We start from the raw sequence: 20,818 nt of genomic DNA on the forward strand, positions 1-20,818 counted from the left end.
TCCGTCCAACTCTAATTATATCTATCCATTTCTCTACCTATCCATTAGTCTGTTGTTGCCCATCAGTCTATCATTCTGTCCTTCCTTTGACCTCTGTACAAATATCTTCCATAAAGAACTTTTACATTTATACTTTGGGTTAAGAAAGACTGAGACCCTGGAGATGTGAACCTGGAATATGGACTTTTAACATAAATGGTGTAGGAATGCTGCATATCAAAAAAAAAAAAAAAACTACACTGTATACATCCAGCGCCCCTGGGTGCTGTTTGCAGCCAGTTTGAGGGCGTCTGTCTCATTGTGATGGGTGCTGCCAAAGAGGGTCATTGTGGCCGCCTGTGAGGGGATGGGAAGGTGGGGGAAGTTATTGTCCCCAAGCCCGCTGGAGCTGCCACGCACTCCGAGGCCAATAGTAACGCAAGAATGCTGCCGGGACAAAGGCCATAACTCCATTCTATAGCAACACAAGCGAGGCATTGTGTTCATACAGGCGTGCACACATGCATGCATTTGCTGTTACTACAATAACACAAAAACTATACTGGAGCAAGGTATGCCAGAGGAGTACGCAAGCATGCCAAACACTCATTCATCAACTGGGTTCCCACACCAGGCAACCCCCTGCTGGACATCTCCATCACAGGCTGAGAATGGCCAGTCAATCCTGGGACAATGAGAGAGTGAGCATGAGGGAGTGGGAGAGGAGGTCTGTGCTTGAATGTGTTTGCAGTGCCCTGTTGTGTCTACGCCTCAAGGCTGGTTCCCACAAACACCTCCTTCGGTCTAATCGGAAGGTCTCTCCAGAACAGAAAGGGACATTTTTAGGTACTCTGCATGCGCTATTTGTTAACGACAAAGGGTTTAACACCTTCTGTAAGTAACACATGTTGCTTCCTGAACATTTTCTTGGTTTAATCCAGAAGCCCTGTGTCAGGAGTGACTGGATAAATGTCAGATGTCAGAAAATGATTAATGGCGCCATTAAAGAACAGAAAATTCTACTTTTATGTGAGCCTTTTATTTGAAACCTTTTCTTTCTCACAATCAACAAATAATCCATCCAGCCACCTTACGTGTTTTTGGTTGGGATCATTAAGCATCATATCATGAACCTACTATTAGCCAGATGTTCAGTTTAGTCATGTCAGCCATCAGATTTAATGGTTAACAATAATTAAAATAGCTACTATTTAATTATAAAGTAGACTTGGAGAACAGAACAGACATCCTTTCAGTTCTAGGGGTTTAGCTTTGGGGATAAATCAAAAACTATGTGGTTCTGTGAATTTGTGTGCCAAATTTTACATCATTAAAAAAACCTCCATAATAAAAATACTGGGTAGAAATGAAATTTAAGGTGGAAGTACAGGGGTTGGACAATGAAACTAAAACACCTGTCATTTTAGTGTGGGAGGTTTCATGGCTAAATTGGACCAGCCTGGTAGCCAGTCTTCATTGATTGCACATTGCACCAGTAAGAGCAGAGTGTGAAGGTTCAATTAGCAGGGTAAGAGCACAGTTTTGCTCAAAATATTGAAATGCACACAACATTATGGGTGACATACCAGAGTTCAAAAGAGGACAAATTGTTGGTGCACGTCTTGCTGGCGCATCTGTGACCAAGACAGCAAGTCTTTGTGATGTATCAAGAGCCACAGTATCCAGGGTAATGTCAGCATACCACCAAGAAGGACGAACCACATCTAACAGGATTAACTGTGGACGCAAGAGGAAGCTGTCTGAAAGGGATGTTCAGGTGCTAACCCGGATTGTATCAAAAAAAAACATAAAACCACGGCTGCCCAAATCACGGCAGAATTAAATGTGCACCTCAACTCTCCTGTTTCCACCAGAACTGTCTGTCAGGAGCTCCACAGGGTCAATATACACGGCCGGGCTGCTATAGCCAAACCTTTGGTCACTCATGCCAATGCCAAACGTCGGTTTCAATGGTGCAAGGAGCGCAAATCTTGGACTGTGGACAATGTGAAACATGTATTGTTCTCTGATGAGTCCACCTTTACTGTTTTCCCCACATCCGGGAGAGATACGGTGTGGAGAAGCCCCAAAGAAGCGTACCACCCTGACTGTTGCATGCTCAGAGTGAAGCATGGGGGTGGATCAGTGATGGTTTGGGCTGCCATATCATGGCATTCCCTTGGCCCAATACTTGTGCTAGATGGGCGCGTCACTGCCAAGGACTACCGAACCATTCTTGAGGACCATGTGCATCCAATGGTTCAAACATTGTATCCTGAAGGCGGTGCCGTGTATCAGGATGACAATGCACCAATACACACAGCAAGACTGGTGAAAGATTGGTTTGATGAACATGAAAGTGAAGTTGAACATCTCCCATGGCCTGCACAGTCACCAGATCTAAATATTATTGAGCCACTTTGGGGTGTTTTGGAGGAGCGAGTCAGGAAACGTTTTCCTCCACCAGTATCACGTAGTGCCCTGGCCACTATCCTGCAAGAAGAATGGCTTAAAATCCCTCTGACCACTGTGCAGGACTTGTATATGTCATTCCCAAGACGAATTGACGCTGTATTGGCTGCAATAGGAGGCCCTACACCATATTACTAAATTATTGTGGTCTAAAACCAGGTGTTTCAGTTTCATTGTCCAACCCCTGTACATCTTAGATTTAATAAAGACCTTTAGCTGCAGTAAATCTCAATACTTGTGTCCCGTCTAATTTTCACTCTCTCGCATCGCTGTGGAGGAATTCTGGTCCATTTTTGTTTCCAATGTTGCTTGGGCTCACTGAGATTTGCAGACTTTCATTCATGCACAGCTTGTTTAAGATCCTATCACAGCTTTTTAATCAGGCTGAAGTCTGGATTTTGACTCGACAATCACAATATCTTGATTCATTTCCTTTTCAGCCCTTCATTGTAGTTTGTTGCTGCATTTGGGATTATTGTTCTCTTGATGACCCACTTTGGGCCAAGCTGCAGCTGTCAGACAGATGCCCACATCATCATCCCTCCACTCCTGGACTTAATAGTTGGTATAAAAGCTGATATGTTGTTTTTTTTTTTTTTTCTTCTAAACCTGGTGCTGCGCATTGTGGCCTCATCTGTCCACAGGACATTGTCTTACATGTCTTCTGGTTTATTCAGATGAAACAGAAAACACCAGACAAATTAAAAATGCAAGTGTCAACTGGTGATTTAATCATTTTTCTTTCATTTTATAATTGAGAAAAGCAATCAAAAGCAACTTTTCGGTGTGCAAAAAGTAATTGCCTCTGTTGTTAAATAATGACCTAACAGGTTCACTACATTTTTTTGGTTAAGTTTCTCCTGATTACTGCCTGACCTGCAGAATCAATAAATGAATTAAACATAACTTGTCTGACAACAAAAAGTAGGATAAATGATCTAAAAAAAAATACATTATGCCTTGACCGAAAGACATTTTAAAACTGATAAGAAATAGTAATTAACATAAAGGATTTCAAAGCTATTTCTAAGGCTTTGGGACTCCAGAGAGCCAAAAGGAAACAACATGGAACACTGGTGAACATTACTAGGAGTGGCTGACCAACCAGAATTACTCCAAAAGTGCATCACAACTCATCCAGGAGGTAATCACAAAAGAACCCAGAACAATATCTAAAAGTCTGCAGGCCTCACTTATATCAGATGTGAAACTAATACTGTATATCAGGAATGTACGTCATACTGACAGTCAAACACGGTGACGGTCTGGGCTACCCTGCTGCTTCAGCACCTGAAAGTCTTGCTGTAATTGATGTAATCCTGAATTCTGCTCTCTCTCAACTATCAGTTTGCAACCTTAAGCTCAGCAACACTTGGGTTATGTAGCAGGATAATGATCCAAAACACAACAACTCTAAAAAAAAAAAAAGGTTCTGAAGTGGCCTAGTCAAAGTCCAGACCAAAATCCTGTTATGCTAAGGCATGAACTTAAACGGGCTGTTCATCATAGAATTCAAACAATTATGCAAAGAAGATTGGACTGAAATTCTTCCACAGAGATCTCAAAGAGTAATCGCCAGTTATTGCAACAGGGGAGGCTCAACCAGGTTTAGGAGATAGTTGCTTTTCACATAGGGCCAGGTTGCCTTGGGTACCTTCATAAATTAAAACATTTGAAAACTGCATTTTGTATTTACTCAGGTTATCTTAATCTAAATTTTGTTTGATCTGAAATATTTAAGTGTGGCAGAAAAAAGCAAAACAGAAAAAATATGTAAGGGGTCAAATACCTTTTCAATGCAATGTATGTGCTTTGGTATGCTATAGAAATATGTCAGTGCAACATGATGGATGGTGAGGAGGTTGTCTGTAGATATAGCAGCTTTGTTCTAATCTTTTCTTTAACTCTCCAGTTCCCATTTGCACTCATTCACCCTCTGCCCTGCTGTCTGGAAACAGCTCAGCAGAAACCAGGAGAGGCCTCCAGCTCTCTGCCACGAATCTTTGAATGGGTCACGAATTAGGAAATGTGGGTTCTTTAGGCTATCCAGCCTCAGCCGTGTGAAAACATCCACCTCTGCTTGGCTGTGGTGCGAGGCGAGTCGGAGAGACGGGTGAAGAACCTCTGACCCGGTGAGCTGCCCGACACACCAGGAATGTGTTCACACCTCTTGGCCAAAGGCATCATGTCACGAGCAGAAGACATGCTCTCCGTCTAAACCCAAACAGTGTGTGCTGTCAGGGGCTCTCTCTGTTATGGTCTACATTTTGTGGTGCTGTGCAAATGTACGGGAGACTGATGGATGACTTAATCTGACACGCAGAGAGGAACAGGACGTGTGGGTGTGTGGGTGAGAGATAGGGTGATAAGGATATTTTAGTGAAGTATTTCAGGGCCTGTAAAATGATATCAACTGATGTTGAGCTGTTTAAGTGATTGTGTCTGGGGTCAGCGGTACTCAGACACAAGCTCTCACTGACTGTAAAAGGGCTCATTACAACCTGGATATTTTACTTAAGGTTTTGTAAAATTACTGGTTTATTTCTGAGGAAACTGGGAAGATGTCCTGCAACCAGTGCCTTCAATTCTGTAGCTTTTACACATTTTGTTACGTTACAACGCCAAACCTCTAACAAAGGAATATGCTTTTTATCTACACCATCTAAACCAGACTCAGCGTTTTGCAGCTTCCAACAGGTTTTCTTCCATACTTTCCTTGGATTTAGCTCCATCCATCTTCCCCTTAACTCTGAGCAGTTTCCCTGTTCTTGCTGAAGGGAAGCTTCCCTGCAGAATGATGCTTCCACCACCATGTTTAACAGTGGAAAAACTGTGTTCAGGATGATGCAAAGTGTCGGTTTTCTACCACTGCAGCATTTTGCATGTAGACGTTTAGGTTTGGTCTCATCTGAACAGAGCTGCTTCTTCCACGTTTTCGTTGTTCCCTACATGGGTTTTCTCTTAACAAAGATGTTCTTCCTGCCTCTCCTCCATACGGACCTGCATTTATGCAGCGCAAGACTAATAGTTGTTAACTCAGACTATTCTCCCACCTGAACTGTACATCTCTGCAGCTCCTCCAGAGTCTTTGTGATCTTCATGATGCTGTTCATTCTTTACTCTTGTCTACCAAACCTCTGAGGCCTTCACAGAACAGACCAAATTACACACAGGCTTATAAACTAATTTGTTGATTTCTGAGTCAATTAATCAGGTTACATTGAATTTTATGTAGGCACAAAAGGGGGCTCAAATCAAGTGTACACCACACTTTTCAGAATATTATTTGTAAAAAATGTTAACCATTCGTCATTTTATTTCCACTTGAGAACTATGCATTTCTTTGTGTTGATCTATCACCTAAAATACCTTAGGTTGTGGTTGTAATGTGAAAAAACATGTGGAGAAAGTGATATATGTAGTTTTGCAAGGCACTGTAACATGTTTGAACTTGAAAAGTATATATTAAAAAATTATCTGTACATCTGATGCTGGTAGTGGGTATTTGTAGATAGAACAAAAATATTTCTTGGTCTTGGTCTTATCAGTGCTCATTTACCATTTTAAAGATTTTTTGTTACCTTTACAAGGGCTGCAGTAAATGTGGAGGGTGTTATAATATCTGCTGAAACAGATGAGTTAGACAAAAGTTTTAATAGGCTGGATTTATCCTTTAATATTACCATAAACAAAAAACAGAGCGGTGAGCGACAATATTTAGAGATATATACAAATAATACTGTACATGGGCAGAAAAGAGGAAAGAATAAGAACTTTTTGAGTCCAAAAGGGGCGTATTAATATAAAACGAATCACATTATGCTGCAATGCAAACATTGGATGGTTTATAACCTACAGATAAGTTTCAGAGCTGGACTGAATCGAATCTGTGCCTCATTCAGCCACAGTCAGGGGGGAGCGATACATTCAGGTTTTCTGGTGAAACCCATTTGCTCTTATTTAATCACAGGCACACCTGGACTGGCTTGTATGGCTTGCTTGGCGTCACTCGCCCGTATTTTTGCTCTCATGCACGCCATGCAGATGTACTGCATCCAAGCGGGTCTGATCCTCCTTTTCTTAGTGCGTCCGTGTTGGCTTGGTCCATCTTAGGCTAAAGTGCTGCAAAGGAGGAAGAGCTGTTCTGCGTTTCTGGTGAAATCCGCTTGTACTCGAACATAATCATGCAAGAGGAAGTTTGCACAGGTGCAAAAGAGATATGTCTTAATAAAATACCTCCAGCAGTGGCATTAAGCTGTTGTTGGACAACAGCAGAGAAATGGAGGGATTCAATCATCTCAGTTCAGTCCCTCAAAACCTGCAGCAAGACCAGCAAAGTAGAAACCATCCGTCTCATCCGTTCTGCTAGCATTTACCAGTTGCAGTCCTTTTTTAGCAGAGTGAGGACTTTGCGACGTAAACTGGCCTTCCACGGCTTGACGAAGCTCTTCATGTTGACCAGGAGCCGACCCTGCTTACGGTCCAAGTGACCCGCCACCAAGTACTCCACACCTGTTAAATAAAACAATGGTCGGAGCTCAGTTTAGAAACACACTTTTAAACATAAAACTTTACACCAAGTTTAAAAAAAAAAGTGTTGCTGTTATGAGGTAATTAAAGAGAACACGTTTTCCATTCAGTCTGCAGGGTAACAAAATGTTAACTAAAACAATCTTGTGTCTAAAAATAATTACAGAATTGCAGTAACTGTGATAGAGGATAAATTGTGGTTTGCTAGATAGTTTCAAAACGTTTGTAATTTTATTAACAGTGCTGTGAAAAACTATTTGCCCTCGAAGATTTCTTCTTCTATTGCTTTTTTTGGTCATCGTTGAATATTTCAGATCGTTAGATGGATCATTAAAAGCAGCCACAGACCATCAGACTACCATCATCACCATATTGACTGAATCATTTTTGGCCATCAGTATGTCTGGCCTTGGAAGTTTTCCATAGATGTTATTTTTGCCCGGTCTATTTTTTATTTTCTGATCAGAAACACTGACTTCAACTGACACCAGTGAGACCTGCAGGGCTTTAAATATTTTTCTTGGTTCTTTGGTCGACCTCCATGATGAGGAGGAATTTGGTAGGCCAGCCACTCTTGGGAAGGTTTTCATCATGTCTGGGTGTGGCTAGTATAATTAAACTATAACTGAGCAATCAAAAATATGTAATCAATCGCAGTCAATTCATGATTTACCAAAGGCAGCGATTACTTTTTCACAAAGGGCCAGGTTGGTTTGAACAGCTTTTTTCCCTTAATAAATGAAATTTGTTTGTAAACTCCATTTTGCATTTTAGATTATCTTTGATCTGAATCATTTACATGTGAAAAAAGCAAAAGCAGAAGAATCTATAAGGGGGGAAATGCCGTTTCACAGCACTGTATGTCTGTCTGAGGATGCTACAGTCTTTCAATTAAGGAAAATAAGCCTAAGGGGTATCAGAGTAAAGGGAGCCAAATTCAAATGCACAGCACATTTTTCAGATTGTTTTGCAAACATTTTTATAAAACAATGTATCGTTTTCCTTCCACTTAACAGTTGTGTTAATTTGTGTTGTTCTATTTCAAAAAACCAAATTAAATCAATAGCAGTAACAGTTGTAAGCTGTTGTAACAAAATGTTGAAAACTTTTGCAACACACTAAATTGCAAGTCTTGATCTTGTGCCATACACCTAATTTATTGGCTTCATTTTGTCACTGCGTGTCTGACCTGGGTTAAGGATGGGGCAGGTGCAGCCCCGAGTCGTCCAGGACTCGGGGTAAAGTGTGACCCAACCTCTCTGTATCTTCAGCCTGGTGTTGTGGCTGAGGACCTTTTGAACTTCGGCCTCCACCTCAGCATGGGACCCTTTATCGTGGGCTGACAGCACTTTCACCTTTAGCACTAAAGGTCAAGAAGGAAAAAAACAAATGCTGAAACCCAGATACAAACTCCGGAGTCTTTTTCACCATGTTTCAACCTCAATAAGCTACAAATGTTTTAATTTTAACTTTAGTGGCTTTGTAGGACTTAGTAAAAACAATTAAACCTATATCAGGATGAACTTGAACACTTAGGTCTTGCAATCATTTAATTCGAGGTTCATGACCAAGTAATTGCAAAATAAATCAAACGGCACACTTCGGGTTTAGAGCTTAAAAAGCAAACGCTGGCATCAAAAAAAGACAAAAGACAGCGGTGAAGTAATTTTAAAAGATGGGAAGCATAAAATATGACCTTAAAAACCAACATAAGTCACTAAGTCAACCCACTTTAGAAAAAGACACAGGCAGATGTTTCCACATCAGAGGTTATCTAATAAAAATAGTTTCCATTTGTAGAGCTGGATTCCAAAAAGTCTGAAAAGTTTATAAGTTGATTTTTCTTTCCGTTTTTGCTGTTCTATTAAACATTTGGTAATGGCAAAAATTTGGAATATGTACATTTTCCCAACTTTAACTACAACAATTAAGACCTGCAACAAAGCGGTACTAAGGTAAGACTAGTTTTGCAGGCAAACATTAATCCAGAAATAAACACTTGTTGCCGATTTGTCTAGGAAGGAGAAATGTTGTCAGGCTGCCGTAGCTTGGAAACCAGCACCCTACCCAGGGATTCAAAGCACTCTGTGGCAGGCCCAGTCTTCCTGTAATTCACCACAGTTGAGAATAACCAATTCAGACAAAGAAATAGTTTCAAAATCTTCAAACAACTGTCACGAGAACACTATATATTGGTGAGGTATATACTGAGGAATCACATGTTCAACACCGCTCAGCTGACTTTTAAGCTGATCCGTGAGCCTAAAACAGCGACAGTGAATGGAAGCAGCTTAAAGTCTCACTTTTTTACATTTACTGGGTCAGCGAAGTTAAAATACTGAAATATATGTGCCACTGCTCTTCATTAATGAGTAAAAATGCAAATTAAGAGAGCTTATCAGGTGCTCTATCAGCTCCAAAAACCATTTGAAACTGTTCAGCACGATGTTTCAGCTCTCAGCTAGTTTTGAATGCTAAAAAAAAACCAAAACATCCCCAACTTAGTCTTTTAATCTTCCATCTGTCACCACTCTTCAAGGTTCGGAGATTGAATTAGTGTCATAAAATTACTAAGGAATCGTAACTAAATATTGTTTGCTTCTAGTCTCGCATCAAAACCAAAGCATAAACTCTCTACAGCAAAAATAAAATGACTCAACTGCTACTTCTATGTCTTTGTTTAATTAAGACAATGAAATTTATGACTCTTCACAGCACTTGCTTGCTGCCATGGAGTCTACAATGGAGCTTTGAGATTCATCTTAAACTTTAAAACTCAGACCATCCAATGCAAGAACACAGCGTGGCCTGATGAGTCTGCTTTGTCAGTGAAAAGTTTAAATTATTGACATATCCTTGTTAAACTAGGTATTTTTGCTCTCTACTTTTTAAATTTTAAATCCAAAATTAAAAATAAAGTGCAGGAAATAAAGAAAAATGTAAATACTCACATCCCAAATTACTTGGGATTATTGTCCCATTTGAAGGTATTTTCTTCCCAGGATTCTGATTGAATCCAGGTAACTTGAGGTTTCCAGTTCCTGAGGAAGCAATGTAGCCCCAGAGCATCACTGAGCCACCGCCTTGCTCCACAGCTCTTTTTAGATGGCTAATTCTTCCTAATCCAGAATTACTGCTGATCCATCAGCATAGAAATATTCATAAGCATGGCTTATTTATATAGTTGTGAGCAAATTGTAACTGGCTTTGTTGCTCTTCTGGGATCAGTTGTGGTGTACATCTTGAAGTTCGGACCTTGAGCCCTTCAGCATGTGCGAAACCAAAACCTCAGTGAGGTGCTGCCACCAGGTCTTGCTGCAGGTCTGTGGCAGTCAGCAGTCAGAACATGTGGTTCCTCAGAAATCTGATGGCAGTGGTTCATAACTTCCTCATTCTGCCACATCCAGGAGGCATTTTCACCATCCTTTAAGTTCAGACTTGTGGACTATACTTCCAGCTGTCCATGGTATCCATGGCCTTTCTATCTTTTTGGATTTTTTTCCCCTTGTTGCTGCAAGTCAGTGATCTCTGTATTCCTAACATGTAATTAAAACAGTTCAGGTATTTAGGTTGTTTTATCTCAGGCACACCTGACTGGTGCATGAGACCACACCTGATTTGTAAATCTGTGCTTTTATAAAGAGCTGTATGCGGATCAATGTTTTGTAACATAGCTTTGTTTAAACATTTGTTCTTGTCAAATTTGTTAATTGCAAACACCCAAACAATGTGGACCTAATTTACAGTGGTGGGTTGAATAATTTTAGGAGCAACTGTATGTGGACCTTTTAATATATTCCATTCCTCCTGTAAAGTTATAAAACCAGCTGGGACAATTCTAACCCATAAAAGATGCTTGAGTTCTTACCGTATGCGTAGTTCATGGTGCAGAAGAGTTTACTGTTGGTCAGCGTTTGCTCTTTGCATTTGCACTTCTCTGCAGGGAACAGACACAAGCAACGATTTGTAACATAATCAAATAACTTGCATGTGTGGCGTGTTCCTGTGAGGTCTCGGACAGCTTATGTGGCGTCTTGAGAATGCAAGCAACAGAGTATGTGTCCAGTGAGGAATGTGCCAATAAAAGCTGCAGTTACAGGGAGGCGGTGATGAGAAAAGAAGCACTGGTGATACTCTGAGGTCACCTGAAGGCTTCTATAACTTAACCGTTAATGCTCTGTCACTGGATTTGCTGGATTGTTGTGAAGGGATGAATCTCACCAGAGTAGTGGAGAGCAGAAAATAGTTCATGTGGGCTGAAGATCCTGACTGGCTCACTCGAGTTTCCATCCAGGCTGTACAGTTCCAGATCTGAGCTATAAGGCAACACCACACACGTCAAATTGAATCTATACAGCTGGAGAACACATGTTGTAAAGAAAAACATAGATTTCTAGCCTGCTGAATGCCTGGAGATATTCTGTTTTTCCAGACCGCTTGCTCAAAATGTAAAGTTCCAGTGAGGTTTTGTCACTTCATCTGGGGTTTGAATGTTGTTCATTTTGGGCTTTAAGTAATTTATTTAAACCGTTTTTTGCAGAGTGGTACAATTATAAAACATGAAGAAACAAGAACCTGGTCCATAAAATTTGAATTTATTGAGAATTTTCTGTAATCCATATGGGCCAAAAATATACAAACAAGCTCAAATATAACATAAATATTTGGTAAATGCCTGTCAGCATGTTACATCTCGACTACCCACTTTTTGTAGCCATCAACAAGCTTCTGTACAAATTCTGGCTGGATATCTGACCATGCTTCTTCAAAATTGGTAGAATCGATTTAAGTGGTTGGTTTCCTGTCGCATACTTAGCTTATAATCAGGATCAATCACTCTTTATCCAATCAGGATTGGATGGAGTATGTGTTTGAACATCAATTAATTATCGCAGATTCTCTGTTGGATTGTACAGGGGTTGAACAATGAAACTGAAACACCTGTCATTTTAGTGTGGGAGGTTTCATGGCTAAATTGGACCAGCCTGGTAGCCAGTCTTCATTGATTGCACATTGCACCAGTAAGAGCAGAGTGTGAAGGTTCAATTAGCAGGGTAAGAGCACAGTTTTGCTCAAAATATTGAAATGCACACAACATTATGGGTGACATACCAGAGTTTAAAAGAGGACAAATTGTTGGTGAACGTCTTGCTGGCGCATCTGTGACCAAGACAGCAAGTCTTTGTGATGTATCAAGAGCCACGGTATCCAGGGTAATGTCAGCATACCACCAAGAAGGACGAACCACATCTAACAGGATTAACTGTGGACGCAAGAGGAAGCTGTCTGAAAGGGATGTTCGGGTGCTAACCCGGATTGTATCCAAAAAAAATATAAAACCACGGCTGCCCAAATCACGGCAGAATTAAATGTGCACCTCAACTCTCCTGTTTCCACCAGAACTGTCCGTCTGGAGCTCCACAGGATCAATATACACGGCCGGGCTGCTATAGCCAAACCTTTGGTCACTCATGCCAATGCCAAACGTCGGTTTCAATGGTGCAAGGAGCGCAAATTTTGGGCTGTGGACAATGTGAAACATGTATTGTTCTCTGATGAGTCCACCTTTACTGTTTTCCCCACATCCGGGAGAGTTACGGTGTGGAGAAGCCCCAAAGAAGCGTACCACCCAGACTGTTGCATGCCCAGAGTGAAGCATGGGGGTGGATCAGTGATGGTTTGGGCTGCCATATCATGGCATTCCCTTGGCCCAATACTTGTGCTACATGGGCGCGTCACTGCCAAGGACTACCGAACCATTCTTGAGGACCATGTGCATCCAATGGTTCAAACATTGTATCCTGAAGGCGGTGCCATGTATCAGGATGACAATGCACCAATACACACAGCAAGACTGGTGAAAGATTGGTTTGATGAACATGAAAGTGAAGTTGAACATCTCCCATGGCCTGCACAGTCACCAGATCTAAATATTATTGAGCCACTTTGGGGGGTTTTGGAGGAGCGAGTCAGGAAACGTTTTCCTCCACCAGTATCACATAGTGACCTGGCCACTATCCTGCAGGAAGAATGGCTTAAAATCCCTCTGACCACTGTGCAGGACTTGTATATGTCATTCCCAAGACGAATTGACGCTGTATTGTCCGCAAAAGGAGGCCCTACACCATACTAATAAATTATTGTGGTCTAAAACCAGGTGTTTCAGTTTCATTGTCCAACCCCTGTAGGTCTGGACTTGGACTGAACCATTGACTGAACACATGAATTTGATTTGATCTGAACTAGGGGCCTCAAGCTCCAGTGCTTGAGTGCTGGTGTCCTGTAACCTTTTTGGTTGAAGACACGTGGAAATGGCTGAATTACCTCCTTAGGATGCATTCAAGTTTTACAGAGCTCTACTAATAACCTAATTATATTTCATTAAAACAGAAATGTATCTAACAAGTTGCAGGAAGCAGGCTCTTAAGTACTTAAGTTTAAGACTTTTGATCTAAATAAATTCACTGTACATCTGGCTGAATGTTTAGGGTTGTTGTTCTGCTGGAAGGTAAACCTCCACTGCAGTCACAAGCCTTTTGAAGGCTTTAACTTGTTTTCCACCAGGACTGCTCTGTCTTTAGTTACACACATCTCACCATCAACCTAAAGCAGGATCCCTGTCCCTGCTGAAGAAAAACATGATACTCCCACCACCATGTTTTACTGTGGGAAAGGTGTTTTCTGATGGACAGTGCTTATTTTCTACACAACACTGTGTTCTGCATGTAGGGCAGAAAGTTAAATTTAGGTCTCTTCTGATCAAGGCACCCTCTTCTGCCAACATGACTTCTCAAGGCTTTCTTTCAACAGCCCGATTTGTGGACTGTACAACTAATAATTGTCCTGAGGACAGAAACCAGAGATCCATAACAGAGCTGTGGATCTACATAGCTCCTCCAGAGTTACCGTTGGGATCCTAGTTGCTTCTCTGATTACTGTTTTCCTTGCCAGCCTGTTAGTTTAGGTGGAGGGTCATGTCTTGGTAGTTTTGAAGTTGGGCCAAACGCTTTCCACTTTTAGATGATAGACTGAACAGAGCTCAGTGAGTTCAAATCTTGGGATATTGTTTTATAACCTAATCCAGGTTTAAACCTCCTACCTGATCCGTCTACTGTGTTCCTTGATCTTCATGATGCTTTTTGTTCTTCAATGTTCTCTACGAAACCTCTGAGGCCTTCACAGAACAGCTGCATTTATAATCAGACTGTATTACTTCCGGTGGACTCTACTTACTAATTCAGTGACTTCTGAGGAAAACTGGTCGCACTTAATTTTATTTATAGATATACGATTAAAGAGGGGTAAGTACAAATTCTAATGTGTATAAAAAAAGTAAATTACAGTTGTGTGGGTTATCTAATAAATGTGAACAAATATGACAACGTTCAAGAGGTGTGAATACTTTAGCAAGGCGCTGTATGTAATCTGATCAGAACCAGATTTATGGATTTGAATTAAATGTGGGCAGCGCTGCATTGTATGTGATTGGCTACGAATTTGACCTGCTGCTCTTGTAAAATGCATTTTACCGTGAAACAATGCAACACAAAACTGAACAGTATTAAATATGTGATAGATATTTGGCACACTGCACAGAGTTGTACTGCATTTTGCAATTCTATGACAAAAGGTAAACATCGGCTGCAAACTGTTAACGTAATCAGTAAACATCTGCTAGCACCAATATTGTAAGTATTAGTGGAATACAATTTTTTGTTTTTTCTTACCCATACCCATTTATGCAGTCGCCAGTAAACGGGTCGCAGTCTCCTGCACAGTCGCATGGGCGGCAGCCATACTCATGAAATCCCCAGTATCCCACCATGCACCTGTCGCACTGCGCTCCGCCGACTCCAGGTTTGCAAATACAGTTTCCGTTGGAAGGGTCGCACAAAGACCCGTCAGTAACGTGAAAGGGCATGGAGCCCATTGGGTGACAGTTGCAAGCTGAAAAGTGACAAAAGTAAAAAAACGTTTGATTGAAAGACATAAAATCATCATGATACACAATGTAAGGAAAACAGAATCAAGAGCAAAAATCATTAAAATAGCACAAAAATACATTTATTTGTAAGAAATAAACCAAGTTGGCAATAAACACAAAGTCTAAAGGTCTTTTAGGCACATTATCATAATTTATGACCAGCAGTTAGTTGTTTTATCACTCAACAGCTGCACTATTGTTTGCCTGGTGTTGTAGAAGACAATGCTGTTATCTTTTTGTTATCCAACAAACGTTTGTAGTTCATTCTTTATGACATAATAAACATCACAAACAAAGACTGCTTGCTTTGACCTGAAACAAGCTTTCTGAAAATCTGTCCAAAACCTAAATACCAGCCAACCAAGGACAAAAACTCCAGACAAACATTCAAGTCCAAGTATTACAGCTCTCCCTTTCACCACTCTCTCTCCCTTGTGTTGCCTAATTTTGTGCTGACATGGTGTTTTTTAAACAACCTCCAAAAACAATATTTTTTACATAAACACTGTAATGTCCACCCAGGTTTCTGCTGGCCGTTTGAGAAAACTTCTGTCTTCAGGGATTTTAGGACCTGGGAGGATGCCAGGCCTGCTGCATAAATCTGATCTGGAGGGAAAACAGGGAGCCAGTAGGCGAGGTAGGGGGACATAAATATGAGTTTCTGAAGCTATTTCTTTCTGGTAAATGGTGCTTGTAATTGCACTGATAGAAACAGGTGTTGTGCTGTAAACATATGAGCCTTTTAAAACTATTTAGCACAAGAAGTTAGGAAATTTGTATTTGGTTTATGTAACCATGCTTCTTTTAAACCTTTTAAAAAGCTTGTTTACTTCCTAGTAAAAATGCATGTGGGTCCCTAGCTTGGTCACGCACTGCTGTGGGATGGCATCCCATTCTTCAACCAGCCAATTGCACAATGCGGTTGAAGTCAGGTGGAAGTCATTTCAAATCCTCCACTCCCAAATCCTGGAGGTAGTCCCTGATAAATCCTGCTCAGTGTGGGGTGTGCCGTGGCATCTTGGAGGATGGAGTGGAGATATTGAGTTGCAGGAACTCATTTTGATATTTTTCTGCACTGATATTGCCTCCAATAATGACAAGCCTCGTTTTCCAGTAAGTGGATACCAACCCCCACAGGCCCATCACACCACCTCCTTTAAACGTTGTTTGGCATTGGTACAACCCATAAATGCATTTTCCTTACAAATGTAGCATTATTTCAGTTGACATATACAGGCATTGCCATGGTGTGAGATTTATAGCCAAGAAGCATTTTTACCACACCGATAAAACTGACCAAACACAATTTAGTTTAGTTCTGTTTTTGACGCTCAAATTTGGGGAACACAGTGCATCACCAATATATACTCAACATTCACTGCAAATGACTGTTTGAAATAAAATAATTGTAGGCTAATATTATATATATATTCCAAGTGCTGTAAATATGCATTTTATATGCTAGTAAGATATTCAGCCCCTTTGGATGGAGTCTCACTGCTGTTGATGTTTTTGCACTACAGGTAAAAATCTGCTCTGTGGCACAAGCTGTCAATTTTTGATGTGTTTTCTTCCCTCCTTACTTTAGGTATATATATATTTTTTTATCCGTCAGGGTTTTTTTATTTTTGGGTTTATACTGTTATAGGAGTTTGAAGGTAATATTATGCTTTCTGGTCCCAAATGCTAAATTACAGGCAGAATCTGATGACTCTGGGGAGGACAAGTCTATCTGAAGTCTGTCTGAAGCAACCTCTGCTCTCCTGAGCAGAGGTTGCTTCAGAAGCTAAAGACCGCCTTGGTGGCACGGGACCAGGAGTGGGCGTTGTTCAACTTGACCAATTCTCAAACCTTAAATTTATGAGGGTCATGGTACTTTGTCTTATGTAATTCAACAGTAGACCAGATATTTACCCTGGTATACTACAAGTAGATCATAGAAATTTAATGGTGCAGTCCACATGTGTTTTGAGGATCTTGAGGAGGTTTTCCCAAAGACTTTCTGTGGTGGGTGCTGTGAAAGTATTGTCTATCCATTTTCTGTGTAACCAAAGTAAAAGCTGTCTCCAAATTCTCTGAAAAAAGAGGAGCTTGGTTTTGGACTCACCCAGAGGTGCTACTTGTTACTGATTATGTTTGTGGTGTTTATTGACAGGATCGCAAGGTGGAGAGGAGGTTTTGTGGCTAGGGAACGTCAGCGTCCTAAATTAGCTATTTTGCAGACTATATTGTCCTGTTGGTGTCTTTAAATCACGTTCCTCAGCAAGCACTGGTGCTGTTAATAGTCAACTGTAAAGCGACCAGGATGAGGTCCCCAGGTTATGAAAGACTTTCTACCTCAAGTTAAGAAATCCAAGGATCTTAGTGTCTTGCTTTCAAGTAGCAGGAGGGAAGATTTTAAAAGGATTGATGGATTGTGGTGCTCAGAGCTGAGCTGAAAGGCAAAGCCTTTGATTTAAGGGTTCATCTAGGTTCCATCCCTCATTTTTGGTCAAGAGATATGAATCCTGACTGAAAGAATAAGATGATGAATACAAGTGGCTGCAATGTGGTTTCTCTGTAGGCTGCCTGGGCTCGGTCATCCATGGGAAAGTAGAGCCCTTGCTCCTCCAGATTAGGAATAGTCAGCTAAAGGTTGTTCAGGCATCTGATATAGATCTCTTATGGAAGCTTCCCTTTCGATTTCTGGATACATGACAATGGAAGGTCGGGGAAGATCTTGTCCCTTCTGGCCTGGAAACATTTTGGGATATACCAGGAGGAGCTAGGTAGTGTCAAGAGGGAGAAGGATGTCTTGGTTTCCTTTCTGAACCTGTGCCTCCCACTATCCAACCTCAAATGTGTGGAAGACAATGGCTTCTACTCATCTGACTACTTGTTACTTCTTTGATTTGCATCATAATGAACTGGTAATCTCAATTGTAAAATCTGAGCTTGTTCTCACCAACCACTTTATTATGTACCTCTTGCTAGTAGCGGATTGGATGCCTTGTCCTTTCTGTATTCTGCTAGTTCTTCATAACATAGATTAAACAATGTGTCAGGAACATTCCTCAGAGATTGTGGTCCATATTGACACAATAGCATTGCACAGTTCCTGCAGATTTGCTAAACATCTGTTCCACATCCCAAAGGCGCTTTGTAGAACTGACATCTGGTGACTGTAAAGGCCACTGGTGTAGGGTGAACTTACTGTCAGGTTCAAGAAACCAGTTGAGATGATTTTCACTTTGTGAATGGTGCAGTATCCTCCTGGAAGTAGCCATCAGAAGATGGGAACAGTGTGGTCATAAAGCGATGGACATGGTCAGCAACAATAAATACTCACACCAACAATGCTATCGTTGATACTAGGCTGGATGGCGGAGTTGTTGTTTATGCCAAATTCTGACCCTACTATCGTAATGTCACGGCTGAAATCAAGACTGATCAGGCCAGCCTGTAGGGACTTCAGCCCTGGTTTCCTGTTCTGAGCTGACACCTGGTGAGGTATTTCGCTGCTGTAGCCCATCTGCTTCAAGGTTCAATGTCTGCCCTTTCATTTTTGACCTGAGACATCATCAAGGCATTTTTTCCCACACAAATGGTTGATTTATCTTCTTTGGACAATTTTCTGTAAACCTGAGAGATGGTTTACAGAGATAAGTGAATCAGCAGTTCCTGAAATACAGCCTCATCTGGCACCAACACCAATTTCAAAGTCCCTTAAAATCCCTTTTCTACCCATTCTGATGCTCAGTTTGAACTTTAACACATTGACCTTTCCACACCTAAAGACCTAAATGCATCATGTTGATGCCATGTGATTGGTGAACTGTACCTAATGAACCACAGTGTCACTGCCTTCTTTTGAACGATGTCATATTTATTTTCCTCAACATCAAACCAGACAGTTATTCAGATCAACCATCCAGGACTGTGAAGATAAGAAAAACTTTATCATAAGACCGAGCTGAGTACAGTATCCATAAAATCATAAAGATATCACATCTGTATACCTTACAGCCACACAGGGCGACGTCTGTTTTTTTTTTTGTAGTGAACAGCAAGGTAATATTTAACAGATCATGCCTTGGTTTGAAGTAAAGCTCCAATGCGTGCACTTGGTGATGGTATTGTGAGAATAAACGAGCACATAAATAGGTCAACACTTCACTATGAGTAAATATGTGTGCATCTAGAAAAGCTGTCAGCTCCAAGAGGGTAGACAATGAAAACCTCATGAGCGTAACATGACGAGGAACACAAGCTTAAAACACGCACTGTAACCCTACCTTCAAGGGTGTGCATTTATGAGAACATTTCTTTCCAGGGCCTCTCAGAGGTTGGTATGAAAAAAATGTTCCTCAGAACAGAGGGAAATTCCTGTTTTTGTCAGTGAAACTGCAGTCTGATTACACAACCTATACCTTCAACTCAGGGGTGCTCCAAGCATGCAGACACTCCTTTTTCCCCTCATCAATCAGCCATCAGTGAGTTATCACACAGGTGATACCTCAGCTGAGGCAAATGTGCACAACACCCAACTTAATCACTAAAATGCAATTCTGACAGTCTTACAGCTGCAGTAAAGAAGGTGGTGCATCTGTTTTTGTGACCTTATCAGAGACACAGAGATACCAGGAAGACGCATTATGGAAAATACCTTCAAGTTCATGTGCAATTCATCAGTCATCACTGTTACTGAATGCAAAGCAGGGCCTCCCTTTGTAATAAAAAGCTGAAACAGAACTAAATGACCGCATCAAGAGAAAACATGAGCAGCAATGTAAAATGTTATGTGAAGTAAGATTTTCATTTTTCCCCCCTTAGTTAGAAATAGCTTTTGTTATTTTTCCCAGATCGTGGACATTTTGCGCCTCGGTCACAGCTTTGTCCAGATGATCCATGTTACCAAATTAAAGATGGAATAGAATTAGTTAAATAATTTGTTCAATAAAATTATTAACTTCTAGGTGTATTTTCTTGGAAGCACGATGGCAGGTCATAGTGCAAGAAGAGTCAAAGGCAACATGATGTTTTCAGATTTTCTGGCTTTCTGCCCAGATTTAATCCTTATCCCGATGTCTCAAAGGTCCGTTCGTCCCAAGACGTGCAAACTGACATATTTTCCAGCATCCCTTGTCTGACTGATATCATCATCTCCTCTATATTATTTAATGGTCTGCTACAGTTTGATTGTTTTGAGCTCAATGAGATGTACATTGATGAACATAAACACATACGTGTGGGAGTAGGAATGAGCTCACTTTGTCAAATCTGACAGATAATCAGAAGGTGAATGTAGCCACCGCTCCGTTTATGGATGGCTATCTCATGTTTACTTAAGAGTCGCCTCATCAGCGCAGGGCAGCACGCCCGTTTACAAACCCTTGCAGGAAAAAGGACCCTCACACATTTACAGCTCCAGACAATAATAATCCCCGAGCTACCTGAGCTCTGAGTCACGTCTGAAAAATTGCAAAACAAGCCAACGTGGACAAGCGGGAGCCTTGTGTTGAGCCTCTAGTCAAGAAGGAGGAATGCCGCCATCTGATGATTAACTACGATGTTTACCGTGGATAAAGCGTGGGTCGTCTACCGCCTCACACACACATTCAGAGACAGGTACCCGTCAGGACTGAGCCTAATTCAACAGGTCCTGGCTTGTGATCCCAGGCTTCCTTCAGCATTCTTTCAGAGAATGAGAGTGCTATGCTAGTGTAGGTGTGCACGAGGTTAATGTTATGATTCACACCAGCAACATTTTGTCAGGCAGGGTATAATTAATCATGCCCACCAGTTCATGTTGTGAGTTCCAGGATGTCATTTTGCCAAACTATTTACTCTAATATATTTACAGGTGAGCATTTC

General features: G+C 41.1%; 1 protein-coding gene and 1 long non-coding RNA gene across 3 annotated transcripts in view; one reads left to right on the forward strand and one right to left on the reverse strand.

Annotated features, from left to right (window-relative positions):
• The window catches only part of LOC124882896, a 51,098-nt gene that overhangs the window by 11,722 nt on the left and 18,558 nt on the right, over positions 1 to 20,818 (forward strand). The window lies entirely within an intron of this gene.
• ntn4 (netrin 4) overlaps positions 6,102 to 20,818 on the reverse strand; it is a 40,645-nt gene continuing 25,928 nt past the window's right edge. Inside the window, exons 6-10 of one of the 2 annotated variants that reach the window (XM_047389525.1) lie at positions 14,709 to 14,928; positions 11,203 to 11,297; positions 10,850 to 10,918; positions 8,171 to 8,344; positions 6,102 to 6,963 (exon numbers count right to left, since the gene is read on the reverse strand). In XM_047389525.1, the coding sequence (XP_047245481.1) occupies positions 6,824 to 6,963; positions 8,171 to 8,344; positions 10,850 to 10,918; positions 11,203 to 11,297; positions 14,709 to 14,928 (698 nt within the window). In that variant the 3' untranslated portion in view covers positions 6,102 to 6,823. The remainder of the gene's footprint in view (positions 6,964 to 8,170; positions 8,345 to 10,849; positions 10,919 to 11,202; positions 11,298 to 14,708; positions 14,929 to 20,818) is intronic. The other variant, XM_047389526.1, reaches the window with a different exon arrangement.

This window comes from Girardinichthys multiradiatus, chromosome 17, assembly GCF_021462225.1.
Source record: "Girardinichthys multiradiatus isolate DD_20200921_A chromosome 17, DD_fGirMul_XY1, whole genome shotgun sequence".
NCBI lineage: Eukaryota > Metazoa > Chordata > Actinopteri > Cyprinodontiformes > Goodeidae > Girardinichthys > Girardinichthys multiradiatus.